Source organism: Carassius gibelio, chromosome A16 (assembly GCF_023724105.1).
Source record: "Carassius gibelio isolate Cgi1373 ecotype wild population from Czech Republic chromosome A16, carGib1.2-hapl.c, whole genome shotgun sequence".
NCBI classification, from domain to species: Eukaryota; Metazoa; Chordata; class Actinopteri; order Cypriniformes; family Cyprinidae; genus Carassius; species Carassius gibelio.
This window is the reverse complement of record NC_068386.1, coordinates 18775226-18797287: the sequence shown is the minus strand read 5'-3', so window position 1 is coordinate 18797287 and position 22062 is coordinate 18775226. Positions and strand designations below refer to the sequence as shown.

Below are 22062 nucleotides of genomic sequence, written 5' to 3'. Positions count from 1 at the left end.
AATAACGTTTCTCTTTTCTTATCAGTTTAGTACATTGGGGTTTATTCCTACATGTAATGTTGTTAAATTAATGTTTATTGCATTATTTCAGTATCATGTGAGTCACCAATATGGGGTTTAGTGTTTGTTTGAATGACACTGTGTGCACCTTCAATATATAAATATTGCCCTCCTCGGCTCGTAGGAAAGCTGTTTGTGATGAGCTTCGGTTCATCGTGTGACTCTCTCATCACACAGTTTTTGGTAGTTATCAGTGCATTACTATGGTTCAAAACAGATATTAATTAACACTTCAATATGTTGGTTTATTAACATTACATCAGTTAATGAAATATGGTATTTTATAGTGAATGTAGTTAAGCCTGTAAAACCTGAAATGTTACGACCATATTTTTTTGTGAAGTTCTGGTAACCACAGCTGCTGGTATTTAACCGTAAATGTCACAATTTTTTTTTACAATGTACGTAATTGAATTTATCTGCATAGCGCTTTGCACAATACATTCTGCCTTGAAGCAGCTTTACAGAAAATGCATGCACTGTAAGAAAACAGATAATATCCTGGCTGATAATGACTAGTACATTTTCTAGTACTTATTTACAGACATTTCTTTTAACCCTAAGACACCACAAAATGCAATGTGGAATTCAAAATATGGCTAGAAACTCAAAAAAATCTAAACTAAAAATTCATTCACATTGACACATTAGGCTGTTTTTTACATACTTTTTTTAGACTATGTATGTATCATTAATAGTAACGGTATTTTATTTTTTTATCTTTTACACATTGACACAAAGGACTAGTTTTACATATAATCTTATATATATATATTATTCTATATAATATTTTATATATATGTAGCTAATGATGCAAACACATCCACAAAAACCTATGTGTGTGCATGTGTGTGTATGTATATATGTATTGTATTTATTTATTTAGTTATTGCAATACTGAGCAATATTAAACAACAATGTATAATGACCAGTGGGTAAGAAACACAGATGGCATGTGTAATTTGAACCTGCACCATAGCATCATTGTTTGTTTATGTGGTTGTGTAAGTGCTGCTTTCTGGTATGTCAGCCTAGTATCAGACCTGAGCTTCGGAATGCACTCGATTCAGCCGTTGATATGCGGATGTGCAATCAGCATATTCTAAAACAGCACCACTTCCAGTAAAGGCTGTAAGAGACTGTGTGCGAGTGACATGAATATGGGGGTTGGAGTTGTTTTGATGAAGAAAAGAGCTTGTGGCTGACTCAATCGCTCCCCTCCCATTTTTGCTTTGTTTTTCACTCCTCCTATCTGCCCCAAGCCAGTTCAAGAAATAGTATGTTTTGTAGTTTTTAGTATGTAGTGTTCAACTCTAATAATCTGAATCATTTAAACATCAAATTTCCTTCTTGTTTATAAAGTGACCCAATGATCTAAACGTGTACACTATTGGATTTGTGAAGTTTTCACTGGTGTTCTAGTAAAGCAACAACAGATGTTAATCATCACATTAATTACATGTATGATATATTAACATTTGTAAACCATAAAGTGTCCAAATACAGTTTTGAAACATTCCTAATTTCTTAATATTTACCTATAAAATGTATGATTTTTAAAATTTAGATTTTTTTTCTGAGGTCACGGTCTCAGTTCGGCGATGTTAAAACTTTTAGCCAAGTGGAAACAGTACGCTGGCGACTGAATATGCAAATATGTAAATCCATGGAAAAAGTGGCAGGTAGGTATGCCTTCATGAGGTAAAGTATGGGAGGAAAACCACAGATCTTGAGACTCTTTCATTCTTAGATTCTCATCATTTCCTTCCTTTGTGTGTCTTGTGAGCTCTCATGCCCATTAGGCCCCCGTTTCACACAAAAACATCCAAATATCAAGCATGGTCGACGTGAACCACTGCTATCTGGGACATGTTGTGGTTACATACAGCACACAGATATCAGCTGATACAGCTGATTTGAATAACAAGAGAGCTGGGGAAGACCTATCTGAGCCCCTGAGGTGGAAAAAAGAGACTGTCAAGAGTGGGAATATTATATGCATGCAGATAGCAGCGAGAATGGAACATATTAACACTGATAATGCATGATGGAGGGATTATGACAAAGATATTACATATTCCTTCCCCACTGGCCCCATCAGTCATTTTCCCAGAAGCAGAGACACCAACGTTCTCCAGAGTCTCACTCTCAATCCTTCGCTCTCTTGAACATGGACATCCTGATTTAAAATGTTATTTAGAAATGTTGTCTCTTAGTATCGTAGTTTTTCATTTTGAAACCATAAAATAATTTCAATTTTGCCTAAAAATTTAAATATATTTAAGTACAATATTTATATATACTGGTCATTTTGTGCCAGGACATTATACATTAACACATTTTTTTAACCCTAAAACACAACACAGCGCAATTTGTATTTAAAATAATAATTTAATAAAAGGTAAAACAAACATATGAAAAATCCCTCTTGTTAATAAATTCAAGTTTATGGGAAGATTCTTAAGAAGAAAAAGAAAGGTTGCGAATGTTAATAGAAAAAAAAAGTGGAAGTGTGACTATTTATAAGATGTCTATTACATATTTGGGGATTATATATGAATGATTTCAAAATGTAATGTTAGATTTTAATTATATTAAATATTTAAGAGTGCATTCGGAATCAAATGGGTATTGTAGAGGCCTTATATGCATATTCATATTCATAAAAACCCACTGACATTTTATTCAGAATGCCATAAAAAGTGTGGTTCATAAGAATTTGTTCTTTACTGTATTACAACCTCCTCTTTGTGGCCAAAGTTCCATGAAAACCAACAGTGGATTAAATGAGCTCATGGTTTCATTCAACACTTTTTTTCAATCGCACACTTCATTTCTCTATAGAACCGTCAAAACGGAAGTTTATAGAATAGATGAATAGATAATCATCACATGCAAAGTATTCGAGACTCTGATCATCTGTCTGTCAGCAGATTTGTCTGCCACTTACCGTTTCTTACGTCATAGCATAGATCTGCTTCATCTAGAAAGTTTTGTCCTTATATAGATGAGCCCAAAATGTGTTTTAAATTCAATGGACTTGAATGTGATATCTTAAACGGCTTTACAGTGTTGAGAACCTGCTATTCACAAGGGCTTTAGATTACATAATTTCAAAATATTTAGAGGTAAAGTTTGAAATTACCAAGGTGGAAATTCAGAAATTAATATTCATTGTTGGTTATCATGACACCATCACATGTGGCTGAAACTGCTCCAATCTTCCTGCTGAAATGTCTCATTTGTCCTCTTTGTACTGGAAATAACAACCACAAATTTGCAGATCAAAGGCAGTCTGCTTCTGAAAAATGTTTACTCCCCAATAAAAAAAACTCCTTTGAATACTGGCCAAGCCAGTATTGTTTCCACATACTGCCACTCAGTTAAGTTGCACCCTTTTTTTTCTATATTTGCATGGTCATCCTACAAATTACTTGATTTTTCTTTGCATTTTAAATGAGGGAAGTACATTTTCTATTGCTTTCTCTCTCAAAAACAGATAAATAAATGAACTGATTTAGAACTGAATTAGTTCTGTACTCCAAACTGTAATTCATTTAAACTACAGAGGTTTAAAAACAACCAATCCTGAATTTCATCACATGCATTTATTTTCTAGATGGCAAGCTAACATGTCATTGCAATATTGACAGGAATGCCATACAGCATGACAGACCAGCCTTAAAACTCATGAACAGATCCTTACTTGACATTTATTGTCTTATATAGTCTGTAACATTTTTACTTATATTAACTTTGCCAAGGACAAACTACCAAAATATGCTGCAAAATGTTAAGTGATTAGAAAAGCACCAAACCCATCTGTTAATATTTCAAATACTTGATGAATTTGAATCTTTGAGCTAAATCACATAATTGCACATATTTTGTTCTAACAGACTGCTTAGAGCTTGTTTTGTGCAAATGAACGTGCACAAGCTAGAATGGAAAATTCAAAGTTCAGTCAAGGTCTGTGCGCATTTCCTCTGACATTAACTTTTTAACTTGACAATTATAATTCTAAGTGATCTCTGAGGTAATTCTGAAACTGTATTGGAAACCATGTGCATACGCACATGTACCTGCAGTTGTCAACAAAACATTTCATCATTAGGTTTGCTTTTTCCACCTGATGTGGTTAAGTCACAGTCATTTTGTTGCATGTAGGGTGTCAACTTCAGTTAACAGTTAAAAAAAAAAAAAAAACACAGAAAAAAGTCAGAAGCTGCAAAATACTTTAGGCATTTTTAAACAGAGCATAAAATGAGATGAAGCAACTCCAAAAGACTGTATCTGGAATATTAAGCAATCTTTATTTGCATTACAACAAAATGACAGATCTTTAGTTTTTGTATCCTCGGCTGGCTCTGCGACCACGGGCACGCTCGAACTTCCTGCCTTTGGAGCGCACGTAGGGCCTAGAGGACAGAGAAACATGCTGTGAGTTAAAGGGTTCATCAAAATGATCAACTTCCATCAAACAAGTATACAAAGGCTTAAAATTTGTGCATTTTGTTTCCATACTTGGTATGGCTGTGGGGGGTTCCAGTAGCTTTCCCAAAATGTCTGTACACCTCTCTAGCCTTACGGGGTCCTGCGAACAAACAAGACAAGTGCATTAACACTGAGCTAAACTCAAAACATCTAAACAGAAACCAACTCATTAAGGACAACTGAACTGAATCTGTACTGAAGTTACATCCTTGCTTTATGCTCACATACCTGACAACAGAACGGTGCCATGTCCTCTAGGTGTAGTAAGTGCCAGCTGGTCAAAGGTCATGATCTGCCCACCAGCCTTCAAGATCCTGCTGCGAGCACGGTCGGTCAACCTCAGGGCGCACACCTGAGAGAAGAGAAATGATCATAAAGACATTCAGACAACCTCAGACCGTGCACTCATCGTCAGGTGAAGTACAACCAATATTCTGCAGCTGTTAAAATGCCAAGGCACCCAACAGAGACTGCACAAAAACAACTAGTCACCAAAACGCAGTTGAATGGCAGCACTTTTTGTACAAGATTGCTAACTGCATCATTAACCTGGTAATACAAGGCAAATCTAAACTGTGAAATTCACAATCAGTGTACATTCATTTATCCAGAAAAATTGCTTATATAATTCATACTAATTTTTCCTTTGTTGCATTCTCATATTTTATACTACGGTTATATACTTTCTATGCATGCCAATACTAGTAAGCATTCAAAAACTGAGAAGTAACATTTCAGCATCATATAATATACTTACTATACGCTTAATATATTTATACATGTGTAATTTTACAGTTACTATAATTTATGCATTTTATACTGAAGCAAAATGTGTCTTCATTCCCTAAAAAAGTGATTTAGTGAAAAAGAAAGCCTTTTAATTTACTGAAATTATGACTTCACATTATAAGGGAAAAATATAATTATGGCATTTCTAATAAAAAAATAAAAACGCAATTAAATAATAATAAAAAAAAACTATTACAGGTTCGCTGTGCTTGTTTGTAGGGCTGCAGAAATTGGCCAAAACTTTGTGGTTATATATCAAGGGCTATAAAAATAAAAATATAATACTTATTACTAAACAAAAAAATTAATTAAATTCAAGAAAAATTATCATCATTTTAAATTCTACATTTTCAACCATTTTGTTGATAACTGCGAGTGGAAAGATGAGGAGGTGTATTCTGCCTTCCCAAATGCACATTAAAAACAATGTCATCGTGCATATATGCTGAGATACTGCTGTATCAAATGCCTTTCTACTTCCATCGGTGTTCTGCATGAATGCATCAGACTGGACAAAACATGACTGAACGTGCACTGGGTCATGTTTGCATGAACTAGGGCAAGCTGAACTATGAAACAATTTGTATGAGTTATTTCTCATGGAAACATCAGCAAAAATAAATCTGCATGGCTCCTTAGTCATAAATTCCTTAGACAAGCCATAAATTAATATTTAATTTTATAATAAGAAAATTTAATATACATTAAAATATATATATATTTAATGACAGGAAAATGCACATGCTAGAAGTTTAAATGTGTTTATTTCTGAGCTGCATTGTGTGTCAAAACGATATGTAATTTAAATAAGAAATCAAGTTAATGCATCCTCTTATTTACATAAAGCAAGAATTTGTCCCAGGTACCTGGTTTCATTTTTTTAATGTACATCATACATTTTAAAATTATATTGCATTTCTATTGCAATAATAAACCATTTCAAATGCTCTTTTTGTTCTTAATGTATCCCGATCACTGTAGTAGAGTGGTGATGAAATATTATTGAAGCATTGTTCATTAAAATGCATGCAGATTACCACAAAGCACAACTGTTACTGAATGATGCTTGGCAGTGGTTAAAATACACTGACCAAATGACTTTTGGATTTATCCCCTCTAACAATCTCAGAGATGTGAAATTAAAGGTCAATTAAACTAACACACGACCTTGGGGTTTATCAAGAGGCAATTTGGCCGGAAATTTTCACTCCGTGGTGGTAGAAAAACAGACATTCTGGACTAAAACGGCAGTAAAATCACCAACCAGTCCCTGCAAATGTTGAAAACACCCCCACACGCCCATAAAAAAATAAATAAAATAAATTAGAATTATAATCTCAATTATAATGCTAAAATACACAAACTAAAGTCATTTTCACTTTTCAGTTCTTGAAACCGCAATATTATTTATGGCTAATAAAGTATATACTGACACTCCCAACTTGTACAAAAAAAAATAAGCCTTTTAATGCCAAAAGAAAATAATTCATTTCTTTAAAAAAAACGAGGGCACATTTAACTTGCTTTTTTGGACCAAAGTCTGAAAACACTAGGTTCAATCAAACAGTTCAGCATCTCATGAAAAATAAAATACAAATCATATGAATGCATGTGCAGAATCGGAAACAAAGCGCACGTGCGGGCAGACGGAGCTCGAACTCAAAACGTATATGACATGAATTACACTTTCGATGTCAGATCTTACCTTTAGTTTAGGGATTTTCTGGATCCTAACATCATCAGTAATAGTTCCCACAACAACAGCAGTCAGGTTTTCACGGCCTGGATGCTTCATCTTACGGACCTAGAGGCAAAAAAGAAAAAAGGTAGCAAAGTTTGCATTAGACAAAAAAAAAAAAAAAACTTGCTCAATTGAGATCAGTCTTTGCAAACAAAGCATGTTCACTTGCTTTCTAAAGTGATAAAGCTTAACACACAACAGGGCAAACGTAAATGAGATCTGCATTTATAGGATTAAGACTGGGGTCCATCTCACCAGTCGGGACAAGGCCATAGGGGGACGGTTGGTCTTGCTCATGAAGAGCCTCCTCAGAATGACTTTGTTGAAGGGAGCATCAGAACGGCGAGACAGGAATCTGTACAACTACAAAACCACAACACCAAAACTGCACTGGTGAAAAAACAACGCAACAGACAACTTATACAATCAGCCATAGAAACGTTAGAGTTCTTACCTTGACCAAGAGCCTCAGGTATATATCCTGACTTTTGGGCTCCTTCCTGTGAACCTTACGGTCCTTGTTGTGTCTGATGTCAACTCCCTATTGGACCAAACACAATAATCAATCACACACACACCGATACAAATAATCATATACAACAGTGGAGCTGGTGTCAGATGTTAGCACCTTCTCAATAGATCACACTAACAAAGAACTAGCCATAGGGACACATTTGTGCAATAATAGCTAGAATAACTACAAAACCATAGAGAAATGAAAGCATATTCACAGCACTCATATTAACACATGTCTAGATATACAGTTAACTCATGTAGAGAAGTGCAAACTGCTAGCAACAACAGGGTTAGCTTAGCCAGCACGAGTTTACTCGAGCACTCTTCCTTCCGTACAGGCAATTAATTGAAATGTCAGCAAATGTTTTATGGATATCTGGGTAACTTATACACAGTCTTAGTGACACATGGTCGTTAACCATCTGCATGTATTTCAACTCACAACACATGAACAGGAAGCTCAGCTCCGCGGAGCGATGCGCGTTAGCCGACATTTACTTGTTCATTTCACACGCCATCCAAAACAATACACATATTTGTTCACTCGCAACGCATCGAGATGCTTCTAAACATCATATGCGGCAGAATTGGAAGAGATATAGCTGAAGATGGAGGTAGATTTCGGACACCGGTACGTTCTGTGAGAAATCAAGCTACCTACCATATTGGACTCAGAGTGAAAAGGGAAAAGGAAAGCTCGCGAGAGAACGAGTAGCGAGATTACGGAACGCGATAAGTCATGTGACTGCAAAGACGACTCCGGGTTGGTTGATGCTTCCTGTCACTAAACAATATGCGCTGGCCTTGCACACCATATATATATATTATTATGTCTGTGACACCGCATACACAGAGCTCTCAGAACACACCTAAACTATATTAAGTGCACTTTTTTTGTAAAAAAAAAGTCATTCTAAAATGCGTTTAACCAAACAAATAAATGAACATGAATTGGGGCATATACTCAGCAGAGCGGTATGTCGTAGCTACATAAAGTTTAAAAAGAGGGTGATTGCAAGGTAGGCTATACATCTTTAATGTTTTCCAGGGAAATTAAATTTTCAGCGTTTTTTTTATTTTTATTTTTTTCTCAGCAAACCTTAATGACTGGTAGGCTAACGTAAAATAACCACAAAGACAAAAACAAAATTTTTTACTTTTAAGCAGCTGAAATAAACCTGACTTTTGAAAGATAAGCCACAGTGTTTTCTTAAATATTTATATATAATTATTTATGTCCCTGATAAATAAATACATGCAATAATAATACAGTCACTATAGCTAGGACCATGCCACTAACAAGCTATGAAACTGGGGAAGAGTAGAAGGAGGATGAAGGGGTCGAGGGAATGGGATGATGGTCAGGTTGATCAGGGCATCTTGAATTGATGGCTCAGGGAGACTCAGGGTGGGGGTACCGTCTCTAGTATATATTTAGGCCAGACAATGAGGGCCCCCTGATACAACCTGATAGAAATGTAATGTGGGATAAGGTTGGCTGAATGGATGAGAAAGGGAGGGAAGGGTGGGTTCGAGAGACTAGCAGAGCGGTATGAGGTGGCTCGGTATATATGGAGGTTTTGGAAGTCAGGTGATTGTTTGAGGCGTGGCCCTGCTCCAGAACTAGTTAACTAGTTAACATCAATTAACTCCATATTGTAGTTTAAATTGTAGTTCCCCATCATATAACCAATTACTGATGTTTTTTGTTGTTGTTGTTGTTGTTTTTTATTTTTTTATTTTTTTGGACTCTCAGATTGAGAATGAAATGAAAATTCCTTTTCTGAACTCTGCTTTAAGATCATTTTGTGAATGATTCATCTGTGTATTGCCACATATCAAAATCCAACCAGCAACCGATGCATAGGACCAAGTCCACACTCTTCATTTCTCTTTTTTTTTTCTTCTTTTTTTTTTAAAATCAGTTCTACTCAAATTTTCACAATTTGGAAGTAAATATATTTAGCTACCACCATTTCTTTACAAGTTAAATGTACCTAAAAGAATGAGCCTGAATGGGGTAAAAAATCATGTTTGTTTATTACGTAGTAATTGGAATCATTTAAATAATAAACATTTTCACAAATCGTGGTTTACCCACACCAATAGAATGTCAAGAGTCAAGAAATGTTTTTTTTTTCGAACCACATAAAATTAAACTTCAGCCAGCTGTAATGCATCCATTATGTTTAATATGCATTGTTGCATATGTTGATTTAAGAAAGTGTTTTGGTTAAATTCAAAGTCAAGCAGCTGCAGAATAAAGCCTAAATCAGGAAGTCACCCTTCAGTTGCTTGAAATGACAGAAGAAGAAAGTCCAGCCAAGAGAAACTCCTCCGAGCCATCAGCGGGATCAGCAAGAAATTCTAAGCCTGAGACATAAATATAATTAGGAAGAAAATCAGGAAATTTCTTACAAACAACAGATGCATGAACAAAAATGGATGGACTACCAGAGTCTACCAGAGAGAGAGAGAGAGAGAGAGAGAGAGAGAGAATAGTAAATCAATGTGTCAGAATGGATCCTGAACCTTTAATATTTACATTTATGTTAAATAGTTCCTGTGATCCTTGTGTTTACCTTAGAAGAGGTCCAGAATGTATTTATCCAGTCTTCAAGGGGATGCTCTGCACCTTCCAAAGTGTTCAGCCCTTTAGAAGTGTAATGAATGCTTTAGTAAAAAGTTTTGAACTATGGATTCATTCACAGCACAGATTTATATTTATCCACTGATTTCCTTCAATTAGGCCTATATAAGTGGAAGCTGAAGCATGATGAAAAACCACTGGTTCTCACCAGTGCAAAAAGCACTTATTGTCATAGGGACTGAAAACAGCTGGTCCAGAAACACTTTAAGTGACACTCTTCTCATCTCTCCTCTTGGAAACATCCTCTCCTGTCCCCGCAGCCAATGTTAATTGAAGTTGGCATGGAAACGGAACCCAAACAGTGATGCCCGATCATGGGCACAGCCGATGCTGTCAAGCTATAGAGTATGTTGTATTGGATCTGATGGTTTAATTCCTTGTCATTCAATGTCGCTGTCATTCAGTTGCACTGCGGAAGCATCTATCAAACAAATTCCTCGTATGTGAAAACATACTTGGCAATAAAGCTCATTCTGATTCCGATTTATTCTATTTAAACGTAGTGGGCGAGATGTGAATTGAAATTGTTTTTATTTATTGAGGTATAGGACACTGGTCCATGTGTAAAGATGTTGTGCAGTGCAAGTCCGTGAATGAACGTACCAAAGTTGGGTGAACTTCATCAGATTTCCCCTGTTCAGGGAGCAGGGAGCAGTGAACACTGTGTAGGGACCATGTCAGTTGGAACAGTTAATGCACGGAGCTCAGTTCTAATGAGCTGATTATCTGAATCAGGTGTGTTAACAAAGAGACGTGCAAAATATGCAGAGCTGGAGGGCGCAAGAACTGTAATTGGGAACTGCTGGTGTACAGTAGAGCTTGTTGTTTGTCGTTTCTCCGATCTCAAATGCAGACATGGTTTTATGTTTAAGCGGCGCAATGCAACGCATAATAACACAGTATAAGTCATAATTATCCGTAATTATATCCCCACTGGATGCATCAAATGGCTAGTTTGTAATGGGTTTTATTGTTTTTGTCTTGTCTCGCCATTGTTCTGACCAGGACATGCATCACAGTATGGTGAGGAGACAGCAGCAGCCCTATACTCCTCTTATGATCAGCGGGACCCCTGTGGAGAGGGTGAGCAGCTTCAAGTACCTTGGTGTAAACATCTCCGAGGACCTGACTTGGACTACTCACATTCAAACACAGGTTAATAATGCCAGGCAAAGACTGTACCATCTGCGACAGCTGAGGAAATTCAGGGTCTCACCAGCAATCCTGAAAACTTTCTATACAGGGGCTATAGAAAGTGTATTGACTCAGTGTATCTCAGTGTGGTATGGGAACAGCTCCAGTCAAGACTGCAAAGCCCTGCAGAGAGTTGTGCACTTAGCTGAGCGCATCTCCGGGTCTGCTTTCCCCTCTCTGCAGGACATCTACCTCAAACGCTGCAAAAGCAGAGCTGTTAAAATGATCAAAGACTCCACCCACCCCAGTAACCATCTTTTCACTTTGCTGCAATCTGGTAAGCGCTTCCGTAGCCTGATTGCAAAAACCGAGAGACTCAGGAGGAGTTTCTTACCCCAGGCCATCAGGCTCCTAAACTCAAAACCAGCCTCTTAAAATCTTCAAGTCTCCACTTAATGTTCACTTTATCAGTAAGATCTTCATCATTCACTGACTCACATAGACACACTGACAGTGTCAACCTGTTTGCACATTTGTCTCTTGTACATTCCTGTTTATCTTAATATTTAAGACTACAGTATTATGCACATATGCACATTGTACATCCCTGTGTATCTTAATATTTAAGACTACAGTTTACTTTCATGCACATTATTTCGCGTTCTATATTTAATTCTACAATATACATATTTTTAAATATTTTATTCTTATATTTTGATTGTTTACTTTTATTTCATTCTTACATAGCTATATTTATGTATATTTTCATCAGTGTTATTTTCTTTAATAATTGCACTGTCCATGGAGCGGACCTGACTCACATTTCACTGCTGGTTATATATGCTATATATAATTGTGTATGTGATGAATAAAAATCTTGAATCTTGAATCTTGGTGAGGGGCGTAACATTTCCTTTACACACTTGAGGTATTCAGCCAATCACAATGCACTGTATAGCTAGCCAGCCAGAGCACAACTCGCTTTTTAGACCGATGAGCTTTGTAAAAAAAATTGTTTCAAAAGGCAGGGCATAGAGGAGAAACAATAATGTACATTATGTGGAAAATAATTAGTTTTTTTAACCTTAAACCGCATAAACACTTTACATTGCACCAAATAATGTTCTTTTTATCAGCATCATATAACCCCTTTAAAATTAAATATAAACTAATTTAAAATGTGAATAAATAAGAAAACAACCCTGGTCTTGGTATTTCTTAAACTTTTATGTTCTAGGTGTTCATCTTTAAAACCTTTTTTTCTACTTTTTTAATTAAGAAGGTATTTTGTGATGCATGCTATTATTATGCTTTTTTCAATAAACCTGCAATTTTGTAAAAATTATGCAGATGTGAAAATATTGTTTAATTTTGTTTATAAATGAATGCAATCAGACATGATACATCGTTTCAGATGTGTCATTCTCATGACTTTTCAACAACAACAAAAAGTATCTTACAAACAGTTTTGGAACATCAAGATGGTAAGTAAATTATGACAAAAAATGTATTTTTGGGGAGAATCATCCCCTTGTAGAGCTATACCTTTACTCTAATTTCCAATATAAATGCTATATGTGGATTAAGAATATTTCATTTTCATTTGGAGTCATAAATTAAGCATGCACAGCTTAAAAAAAAAAAAAAAAAAATATATATATATATATATATATATATATATATATATATATATATATATATATATATATATATATATATATATATATATAATATGTTCCTGCTTTGAATCATGTCCTCTGGACCTCGTTCCAATATGTTGAACACCCCCATAGATATGGAAAAATAAAAAAAAATCTGAGGGCTGAAATGTGAAGGCAATTTGTCTGTGGCAACTAGTAGAGCTCTCAGACAGGAGAATGTGTTAATGAGGATCAGAGATTAAAGAGATCAATTAAAGCCACGTTAAGCGCTTAACTGGCGCGCTGTGTTTGCTAACACATAACAAGCGCTGTTTTTGACAATGCTTAAAGAGACACACGGCCCGAACCAGTTGATTTCTAGGTAATTGCTTCTCTTTTCATCACACTGCACTTCTCTGTCCTCTTTAATGTTGCTGTCTTGCCATCTTTTATCTAAGCAGACAAAGAATCACTCGTTCTGTGGCATCACCAATGAATCAAATGCCCTCCCCTCGCTCATTCTCTCAGTCTCTCTCGCTTTCTTGGTCAGTCAGGGTATGACCTGTGCAAAGTGGAGTCTTACTGAGTAACAGAAGGTAAGCTGGGCTTTCACATTAAGATTTGGTTACCATCAGGTTTAAGAGATTTAAACTTTATTTTAATGCGGTGTTGAAGTAGTTCTGCTCTTTCAGATTTGGGGACTAAATGATTGCAAAACAAAATGTTAAAATACTGAGCCTTTTTTTTAGAAAAACAGAATCTGATGATGAATACGATCTCCTTTTATCTCTCTCATGCTCATATTTTATGCTCACTGTATTTCCAAAGCTATGCGTCCATCCAGTATTTTGACCTTTGAACCGGGGTTGGAGTCTGGAGTGCCATGGGGCCGTGATCTTTTCACTTTTGTGACCTCAGCAGCTGGTCACATGATGAGGACTTTGCAAAGACCACGTAAAAACAAGCCATCGAAACGACAAGTCAATCATCGCAGGTTTCTGCACAACATGATACAGAGGTATACTGTTTATATTCATATACTACCATTCAAATGTTTGGGATAATACATTAAAAGAAAAACATTTTAAGCTTATGCTCACTGAGGCTAAACTTGTATTTGATTAAATGTTGTTTAATATTTGCATTTTTTTTTTCAGTATTCTTTGAAAACCGAAGGCTAAAAAGAACAGCACATTTAAAACTGTCTAAACACTTGAAAGTGGCCTTTCTGAACAAAATTATTAATTTCTTTAGAAAAAAAAGAGCAAGAAAATCAAGATTTGAATTGTGTATTTTTAGAATGTTATTTTTAGCATTTTAAATAATATTTTAATAATCACGTAGTTTTATAATTATTATTCCATCTGACTCTAAACAGGAAATTTGCTGAAATAGAGGCAGCGAACCATCAGCTGGCGTCTGCTTTATTTTCAACGGATAAACCCTCAAATGATCTGAGACCCAGAATATCTCACATTGTAACAGAAGTCGCAGACCAGTCACCCAAACGTTCAAAAAAAGGTACGAGAGATTACTTTTTTATTTTCAATACTTGATGTTCTGGTTTGGTACACATTTGATGACTCTTTGTTCCGTTTTCTAAGCTGTTGAAACTTGTATTAATGCTGACAAAACCGGAGCGCTTCCTGAACAACAAGAGGATGTGTGTGACCTCTGGACACTCGATAGTCTTTTGGAGACCCATGTGGCTGATAAAAGTTTCTCACAGTGCAAGTTCTCCAGTCGTAAAGAAGCAAATCCCAGACCTGAGAAAGTATTGAAAAACAACCCTGGAAGCTCATTGGAGAAGGACTCCGGCTTCAGCTCGGAAACACAACCAGCATCTACCGATTTAGAAAGCTTGACACAAATGCCCAACAGTCTTCTAGAGGACAGCACGTCCTCCTGGTTTGGATCCACCGAAAGAACATATCTGAAACCACGTCTCACCAAAAATATGAAGTTGCTCCCCACAGAGGTTGATGTTCCAGACCTGTGCCCCCTTTCTCCGGTGATTTCACTATTGTCTTTGGATTCATGCGATTTGGAGGCTCAGATGCTCATAGATGCTGAGCACCGTGTCCAAACACAAGATGGCACCATCGTAGAGAGTCTCCAGATGGATATGGTGGATGACCTACTGGATTGTTCTGGTAATCATGGAGATCTGCTTCCCCATTATGAAGATCCTAAATGTAAAATGGCGGATTGGATGGATCAGAGTGAAGAAGACGGACGATGTTTACTGGAAACATGTGTGTTTCCAAGCTCTCTGGATTCAGGTTATGGTCTTGGGACCAGCAACTCCATGTCCAATTTGGGCCAAACCAGTCATGAATTTTTTGCTAATGTTCTCTGCAGTCAAGAGCCACATAGACTTGATCACGATCAAGTAAACTATACCTTGAACCACAATAACATTCTAGAAGACCATTTGGATCAGGTTGAACCTTGGATGAAGATAAATGGAAAAGAGGATGGTTGCTCAAACACAGATTTTTATGCCATGGATGGTAATATTTCAAGCCAGCTCATCTTCCCAGGATTTAAGAGTCAGTTGGACCAATCCAAAAAGTTTCTTTATGACATTTGGGAACAACCACCTCTAGAAAGCCCATGTAAGGCCTATACAAGTCCAGTGACAGATCAGATTATGATGCAAGACGCTGATATCAGAAATGTTGACAAAAATATCGTACAGGTACAGAATTTACCAGGCCCCCAATGCCCGATAATGTGCTGCCTCGAAGGCTTTTGTTATCATGAAGAAGAGTCGTGTTTTTTCAGAGGCAGTCAGAGTAGCTACAACTTTGAAGGCGTGGCTAGATCGTTCCCTGCGACATTACACAAGCTCCACCCCACTCCAATTCCAACCCCGCCTCTAGATGAGGATTGGTTGTTCAGTAACATTGTGCCAGAGGAAGAGGTCAATAGCATGAGTAATACATTTGGAAAGTATTGATCAGTCACTGGACAGTAATGGCATGAACTGTATCCATGAATTTTATTGTATCTGGGGTTGTTTGATTATTACAGTTTTGAGATTTCATGATCATTTCTGTGAAACGTTCTTGTCTGTGAAGTGAAAAATTTAATATTTTCTATAATAAAACTGTATGAGTATTATAACATCATAAAACAAAAAAATCTGTTATATATATGAATTAATTATTTTTATTTTGTATTATATTGTACACAGTGTTTGCCTGTCATTGGCGCTAAAAACGTTTGCTTAAAAAGTGATTTCAAAGTTACTAATGCTTTTTTTTCATTTAAGTTACATTATGAACATGAATTCAAATTTTAAATCTATATTTATTTACCAATTTTATAGACATGTATTAATTTATTATTTTATTGTTATAATTAACCATGTTTTTAAACGTAAAATTGAGATTTAAATATCTATCTATTTTTAAAATGTATTAATTTATTCATTTCCTAGTAGTTTACTTCTTTATTGTTAGATTTAACAACATTTTTAAACTAAGCATAATGCAAAACAATTTTAAATGTCTAATAATTTGTCAAATTCAATTATGATTTCTATTTTTGGTTTAGAAACTGATATTTCATTCGATTTTTAAGTGGCACTTACTCCATATTTACTGTGCAGATGGCGATAATGTGTTAGTGTGAAAATAAACCACACTGCTTTCAAAACCAATGGTATTGCGACCCCAGTCTCATTTTATCATTATAGCAAAATAAAGCAAAAGATCAAATAAACAACACGGTTAAAAATTCAAGTTGCACAGATGCAAAAAAGCACACAGTCCTCTTCAGAAACACAGCTGGAGATTTAATTCCTTTTCATACATAATTTCTGCTATTGTCCACTCATCTCACACTGGTTCAAAGCTGCATCATAAAGCGCAGGTTCAGTATAACAAGATTCATTTAATGCACAAGACTTTAGGATTCAGAGAAATAGTGGTTTATAAATTTGAATGCTCTTCAAATGTAATTTTTGAGTTTGAACAGCTCTGCAAATCTATCTGCTAAATGTACAAATCAATTCAAATGACTCCATGAATCCATTTCTCAGTGACAAATCACATTTTTTAGCAGCAGTGTTGATTTGCTTGACAGGCAAATGGACGAATGGATGAATGAACAGCATAAAGACTATGTTGTACAAGGCTTGAGTCTTTGGGCTTGTGTTTGCAACTGAATACAAATCCATCTTGATTCTAGAGGTCAGGATTTAAAAATACACTACATTTTCAAATGAAACAATATTGGGGCAAATAAAATAATACAAGTATCAAAATCTGATCGACATAACCTATTACAGACATTTTACGAAAACCCTGCTTTCCGAGTTACAGGACAGATACTGTTGCGGGACCACACAGGTAGTAATTACTGCAGTAATAACAGTGTAATAAACCCTTCAGTGCATCAGAGAATCAAATTGCAATTTCACAGGCTTAACACATCTTAAATATATTCTAAAACTTAATGGTAACAAACAATTATTATTCACAGTTTAACACTGTTAAACTTTAAAAACTTGTGCGTGCAAGCCAGGAGCAGTGTATCAAAATGCTCATCACCATACAATATCTAAAATATCAGAGACATATATACACCGAAGGCTAAGGAAACTTTCATTTGTCATGGATTCATAAACATCTCAGAACCAATCAACAACTGGAATCTAAAAAGTATCTGTGTGAGTCAGATTGCTGTTCAGGGTGACCTAATATTGCAATTTACTTATCAAATTCCAGACCTCAGTCTTATTATTACACTGATTTTCAATGGACGCAATTTAGTATTTTCTGCAGATACTACAGGCACAAGCTGGAGTAATGTCCCTTTAGTCATCCATATGCCCTAACAAACGCTTCGATCCATAAATATTTACCACATTCAAACAAAAAATACAATATGTCCATTTGATTAAAAAAGAAAAAAAAAAGTTACATTGATATAATGAGACAAGTACTAACTAGCAGCCTTCAACCCCTGGAAAACAGGCAAGATATTATATGTTCATATCTTCCTCAGTCACACCATGTCACCATTGTAAAAACTGTCTCAAACACATTCATGTGTTATATTCTTTGAGGTCCACTGCAGCTTATTTAAGAAAAAAAAAAAATCAGTGTTTTTTTATTCTGTCCAGTGTTACTGACTGATACTCTGGAAAGTGTAAACCCATCCTTACCCTCTAAATCTCTTTCATTTCGCCTCGTTTTCACTTAAAATTGCAAACTATACATCAACCATGACATGTCTGTGTGCAGACAAAAAATCAATACAAAACAAAATAAATACTTGATTTCTCTTACTTGATAAAAATTACAACAAGTTAGTAGTCTGAAACTGGAGCCGATGTGTTAAGACATCAATTAAGAAATCCTAACTACCTATCTATATCACTACCAACAAAAGCGTCCCTTTAGAGCTACCTAACTAACTACGCACAGTATCTAAGAGGGTCTGATCTGCGGCACACACACCCTGAACTTGACAGAAAGTTACTGAGTAACTGAATACTAAAGTTTGAATGAGAGCACAGAAGGTATATTTCAGATATCTAGGAACTGTTACTGTTAAATCTACATGGAGGCTCTTTTTTTTGCTGCTGTAAGTCCAGTATTTGTTTGACCTTTAAGTTTTTTTGTTCTTTTTTTTTTTTTTTTTGTATCGCCATTTTTTTCTTATGGTCAGGTTATGGCTAAAATGTAAAAGCTTTAGTGGTTGGCTCAAATTTGTAGCATATTAATTTAATAGAAAAGCATTTTTCTCTTACTCACTTTTCTGTCTTTGTTTTATACAATCGTAGCTTTGTACATGTAAATTGTCATCTATGAAAGCCCCTTTTTACCTCAATAAAAAATAAAAAAGATAACTGAGATAAAGTTTAAAATAAGATAACACTGTGAGATATAAAGTTGCAATTTCGAAAATCATAATGTACGATAAGAAGTGACATATCGACAGAACGTCCAACTGTGCGTTACAAAGTCACATTAGTGGAAACAAACTCGCAACTGCGAGATGCTGAGTCGTAATTGCGAGATATAAAGTCAAACTTTGAGATATAGACACATTTTGAGAAATAAGACCACAACGTGAGTTCGAAATCAGCAATTGTGAAAAACAAACTTGTTTGTGAGATGTGAAGTCAAAATATTTAAAAAGAAATTTGAAATTGAAGGATATAAAGTCACACTGCGAGATACAGTATAAAGTCACAATTAGCAGAAACAAACTCGCAATTGCGAGATATAAAGTCACACTGTGAGATATGAAGTCATATTTTGAGATATAAGGTCACATTATGAGTTATAAAGTCACGATTGAGAGAAAAAAAAACTTGAAATTGCGAGATATACAGTCACAATATTGAGAAAAGATAGTTGCAATTGTGAGATTGTGAGATATAGTCACAATTCTGAGATTCCAATTTATAATAGTGACAAATTAAGTTGCAAGTACCTTTTTTTCTCTTTACTGGGGTGGAAATGGGCTTCCATAATCATCTCTGCCTAATTATGTATAACTAAAAGCATTGTCGTCTATTTATCTGAAGTAGAGCTATCACCTTTATAATCTAAACAGAGATATTCTAAAATACCAATGATACATCCTTGAACCTGTTCACTTCTCAATTTCTTAAAACAGAACATTATTTTAGGAGTGAGAGAGAGAAAGTTTCTCAGTGCTTTGAGGGTTTTGATGGCTTGTGCAAGCACAGATGATGATTTTAGCCTGATCGTTGCACATCTGTGCAACACCCGATGGCCTTTGATTGCCATCTACATGCAGATTTCTCCTAAACACATGGCTTTTGATTGATTGAGAGAGAGCTTAAGATGGCCATCATAATTTTACAACAATAAGCCTTATATACTGCACCGATATACAACACTTATATTTCCCAAGGAATGCTGGGAAATGTAGTTTTATTTTCTCCCCAACTTAAAAACTGCAGTCTTTACTAACTGCTTGCTTGGTTTAAAGAGTACTAAAAGAGTACTGTATCAAACTTACGCCATCTTGCATGCTAATTCATCTGTTCATTTAAAATCAATAAATCACATTAACTAGGTTCAAGTTATATCCTAAAGTACAGATGTTCTGTTATGTGTACCATTGCAAAAGCTATGAGTTAAGCCAATTAAACTGTCCGTCTATCACACTCTCCACTTCTTATTCAGTCTCTGTGAGGCTGTAGGGAGGAGGGGGGCCCAGGGTGTTGTCTGAGGGTGTGGGGGTACCCGGCGGGCCGCTGGACGGGGTGGGAGAAGCACCTGGATCCTCAGAATCAGAGTTCTCCTGAGAAAGGTCATCTACCAGAGCCCTTCGGCCAGCACGCATGGAGATCGGAAGCGGAGCTCTCCTGAGACAGAGACACAGAAATAGAGAATAAACTGCAATTCATGCACAAAATATACAGTGTCCCCATAACATTATCTAAACATTGGACACAAAATATCAAAGCAATCTGCAAAAAGAAAAAAAATGAAATGCTTTTCTAGATATTTCGCACAAAGCACTCATATTTGACAACATATTTTGTACAGTATAAAAACATTTGGTCAAATTATTTGCTTTAAAATGTTTTGTCCAGTAAACAAAACACAAGCCAGAATGCAGTGCTTTTTCGTCAAATGCTTTGCTTTAAAATGTTTTATGAACAAAACAAGAAACTACAAGCTTGCAGAGTTACAAAACTGGTTTGTAAAGTGATTTGCTTAAAAAAAAAAAAAGATATTTTTTGATATTTTGTTACCTAGTACAATAATATTTACATTTAATTTTTGAGGTCACTCTTTATGAACTGGAATAAGGTGAAAGATAGAGGAAACTGAAAGTGTGAAATTGAGTCCATGATTGGTGTAAGACAGAATCTGTGATTAATCACCATCTATAAACATGAAGTGACCCACAATTCAATGTAGACTTCACCATCTTTATATGCTTCCCAATAAATCTTAGGCCTAAAAAAGGCGCACCTCTACACCCCTCTACAATCTCAGCAGGACACCTCTAGACAACACCAGAAACAAGAGGAGAAAGGATAACGCTCAGAGAGGAACATAAGGCACACAATGTTCACAAATGAAAACCTACTGTTCTGACTTCTGCCGTTCTGTGACGCTGAGTGGGTGTAGGACACAAAGACACAAATAAGGACGGACACACAATCAGACACATTAGATGAAACATGCACATAAAGTGAAGAAATGGTTTGATCACATGCAAATATATTTATGTATGAATAGCAGAATGACTGGATCTTTTGCTGTCCTAACCACAAAATGTGTCAAGTTTCCAGAGACAAGTTATTTTTCTGTTCACACTGAATGCAAACTGCTGCAAAATGTGACAGTCACAGCCAATTAGAGGAGACATTTGATACAGACTGTAAATAGTGGATGTATGTACATTGCTAGCTCAAGAGTTATTTATTTCTACCCAGTCTAACCTTTAAAAATGTATGTTTTTTTTCTTGGTTAAAAAATCTTACTGGTATGACCTATTACAGTACAGATTGATTTAGTTACATTAAAATAAAATTATTTAGATGTTAGCGCATGAAGAAATTTTTTGAGAAAACCTTACAACATACAGCAACAGGATTTTGGAATGAGCATACAGAAAACCATGTGACTCTCTTGTCTTGGTTGGGGGGGCTCTTGAATTTGAATTTGACACATAAACTAGCACCCTCATGACCATCCTAATGTTTACCTGAGCTGGGAGCGGAGAGTGTTGAGCTCGCGGTTCATGCTCTGCATGCTGTCGCTCATTTCCTCCAGCTCTCGCTGAAGTTTCCTGCGCTGAGCGTTGGAGCGAGAGCTCTCTTCCTCCACCTCCTCTAACTGCCTCTTCAGCTGACGGAGACGCCCCGTAGACTTATCCAACTGAAAAAAGAGAGATTTGAGAATCATACCATTCCATGTGTTTTACACAACCCGTAACCCATTTGTAGGTTAATGAAGGCTGAGGTATGTTATCTAACCTAAATTGTCTTACATTAAGAAATTATGGTTTCTGATAGGAAAATGCATTTAAAA

The 22062-nt window shown here is 35.9% G+C and overlaps 3 protein-coding genes and 1 long non-coding RNA gene across 5 annotated transcripts in view; 1 reads left to right on the top strand and 3 right to left on the bottom strand.

Annotated features, from left to right (window-relative positions):
- Positions 1-4352: 4352 nt before the first annotated feature.
- On the bottom strand, positions 4353-8330 carry LOC128031150 (60S ribosomal protein L18). The gene is made up of 7 exons (XM_052619388.1): positions 8262-8330; positions 7539-7625; positions 7340-7447; positions 7049-7147; positions 4783-4906; positions 4585-4654; positions 4353-4478 (listed from the first exon to the last, which is right to left on the bottom strand). Exons 1-7 carry the CDS (start codon positions 8262-8264, stop codon positions 4403-4405), a joined length of 567 nt encoding a protein of 188 aa, XP_052475348.1. The 5' UTR covers positions 8265-8330; the 3' UTR covers positions 4353-4402.
- Positions 8331-9616: 1286 nt separating this feature from the next.
- Positions 9617-10626, bottom strand: LOC128030249 (uncharacterized). Its single transcript, XR_008187858.1, has 3 exons — positions 10399-10626; positions 10183-10253; positions 9617-9973 (listed from the first exon to the last, which is right to left on the bottom strand). It is a non-coding gene; the product is annotated as an uncharacterized LOC128030249 (long non-coding RNA).
- Positions 10627-14031: 3405 nt separating this feature from the next.
- On the top strand, positions 14032-16208 carry LOC128030221 (uncharacterized). The gene is made up of 3 exons (XM_052617692.1): positions 14032-14042; positions 14403-14545; positions 14629-16208. The coding sequence occupies exons 1-3, from the start codon at positions 14032-14034 to the stop codon at positions 15984-15986; spliced, it is 1512 nt and encodes a 503-aa protein (XP_052473652.1). The 3' UTR covers positions 15987-16208.
- A 597-nt stretch (positions 16209-16805) lies between these two features.
- The window catches only part of LOC128031116 (myosin-10-like), a 41678-nt gene continuing 36421 nt past the window's right edge, over positions 16806-22062 (bottom strand). For both annotated transcript variants that reach the window (XM_052619351.1, XM_052619352.1), the window contains 2 exons: positions 21737-21909; positions 16806-20381 (listed from right to left, as the gene is read on the bottom strand). In XM_052619351.1, the coding sequence (XP_052475311.1) occupies positions 20192-20381; positions 21737-21909 (363 nt within the window). In that variant the 3' untranslated portion in view covers positions 16806-20191. The remainder of the gene's footprint in view (positions 20382-21736; positions 21910-22062) is intronic.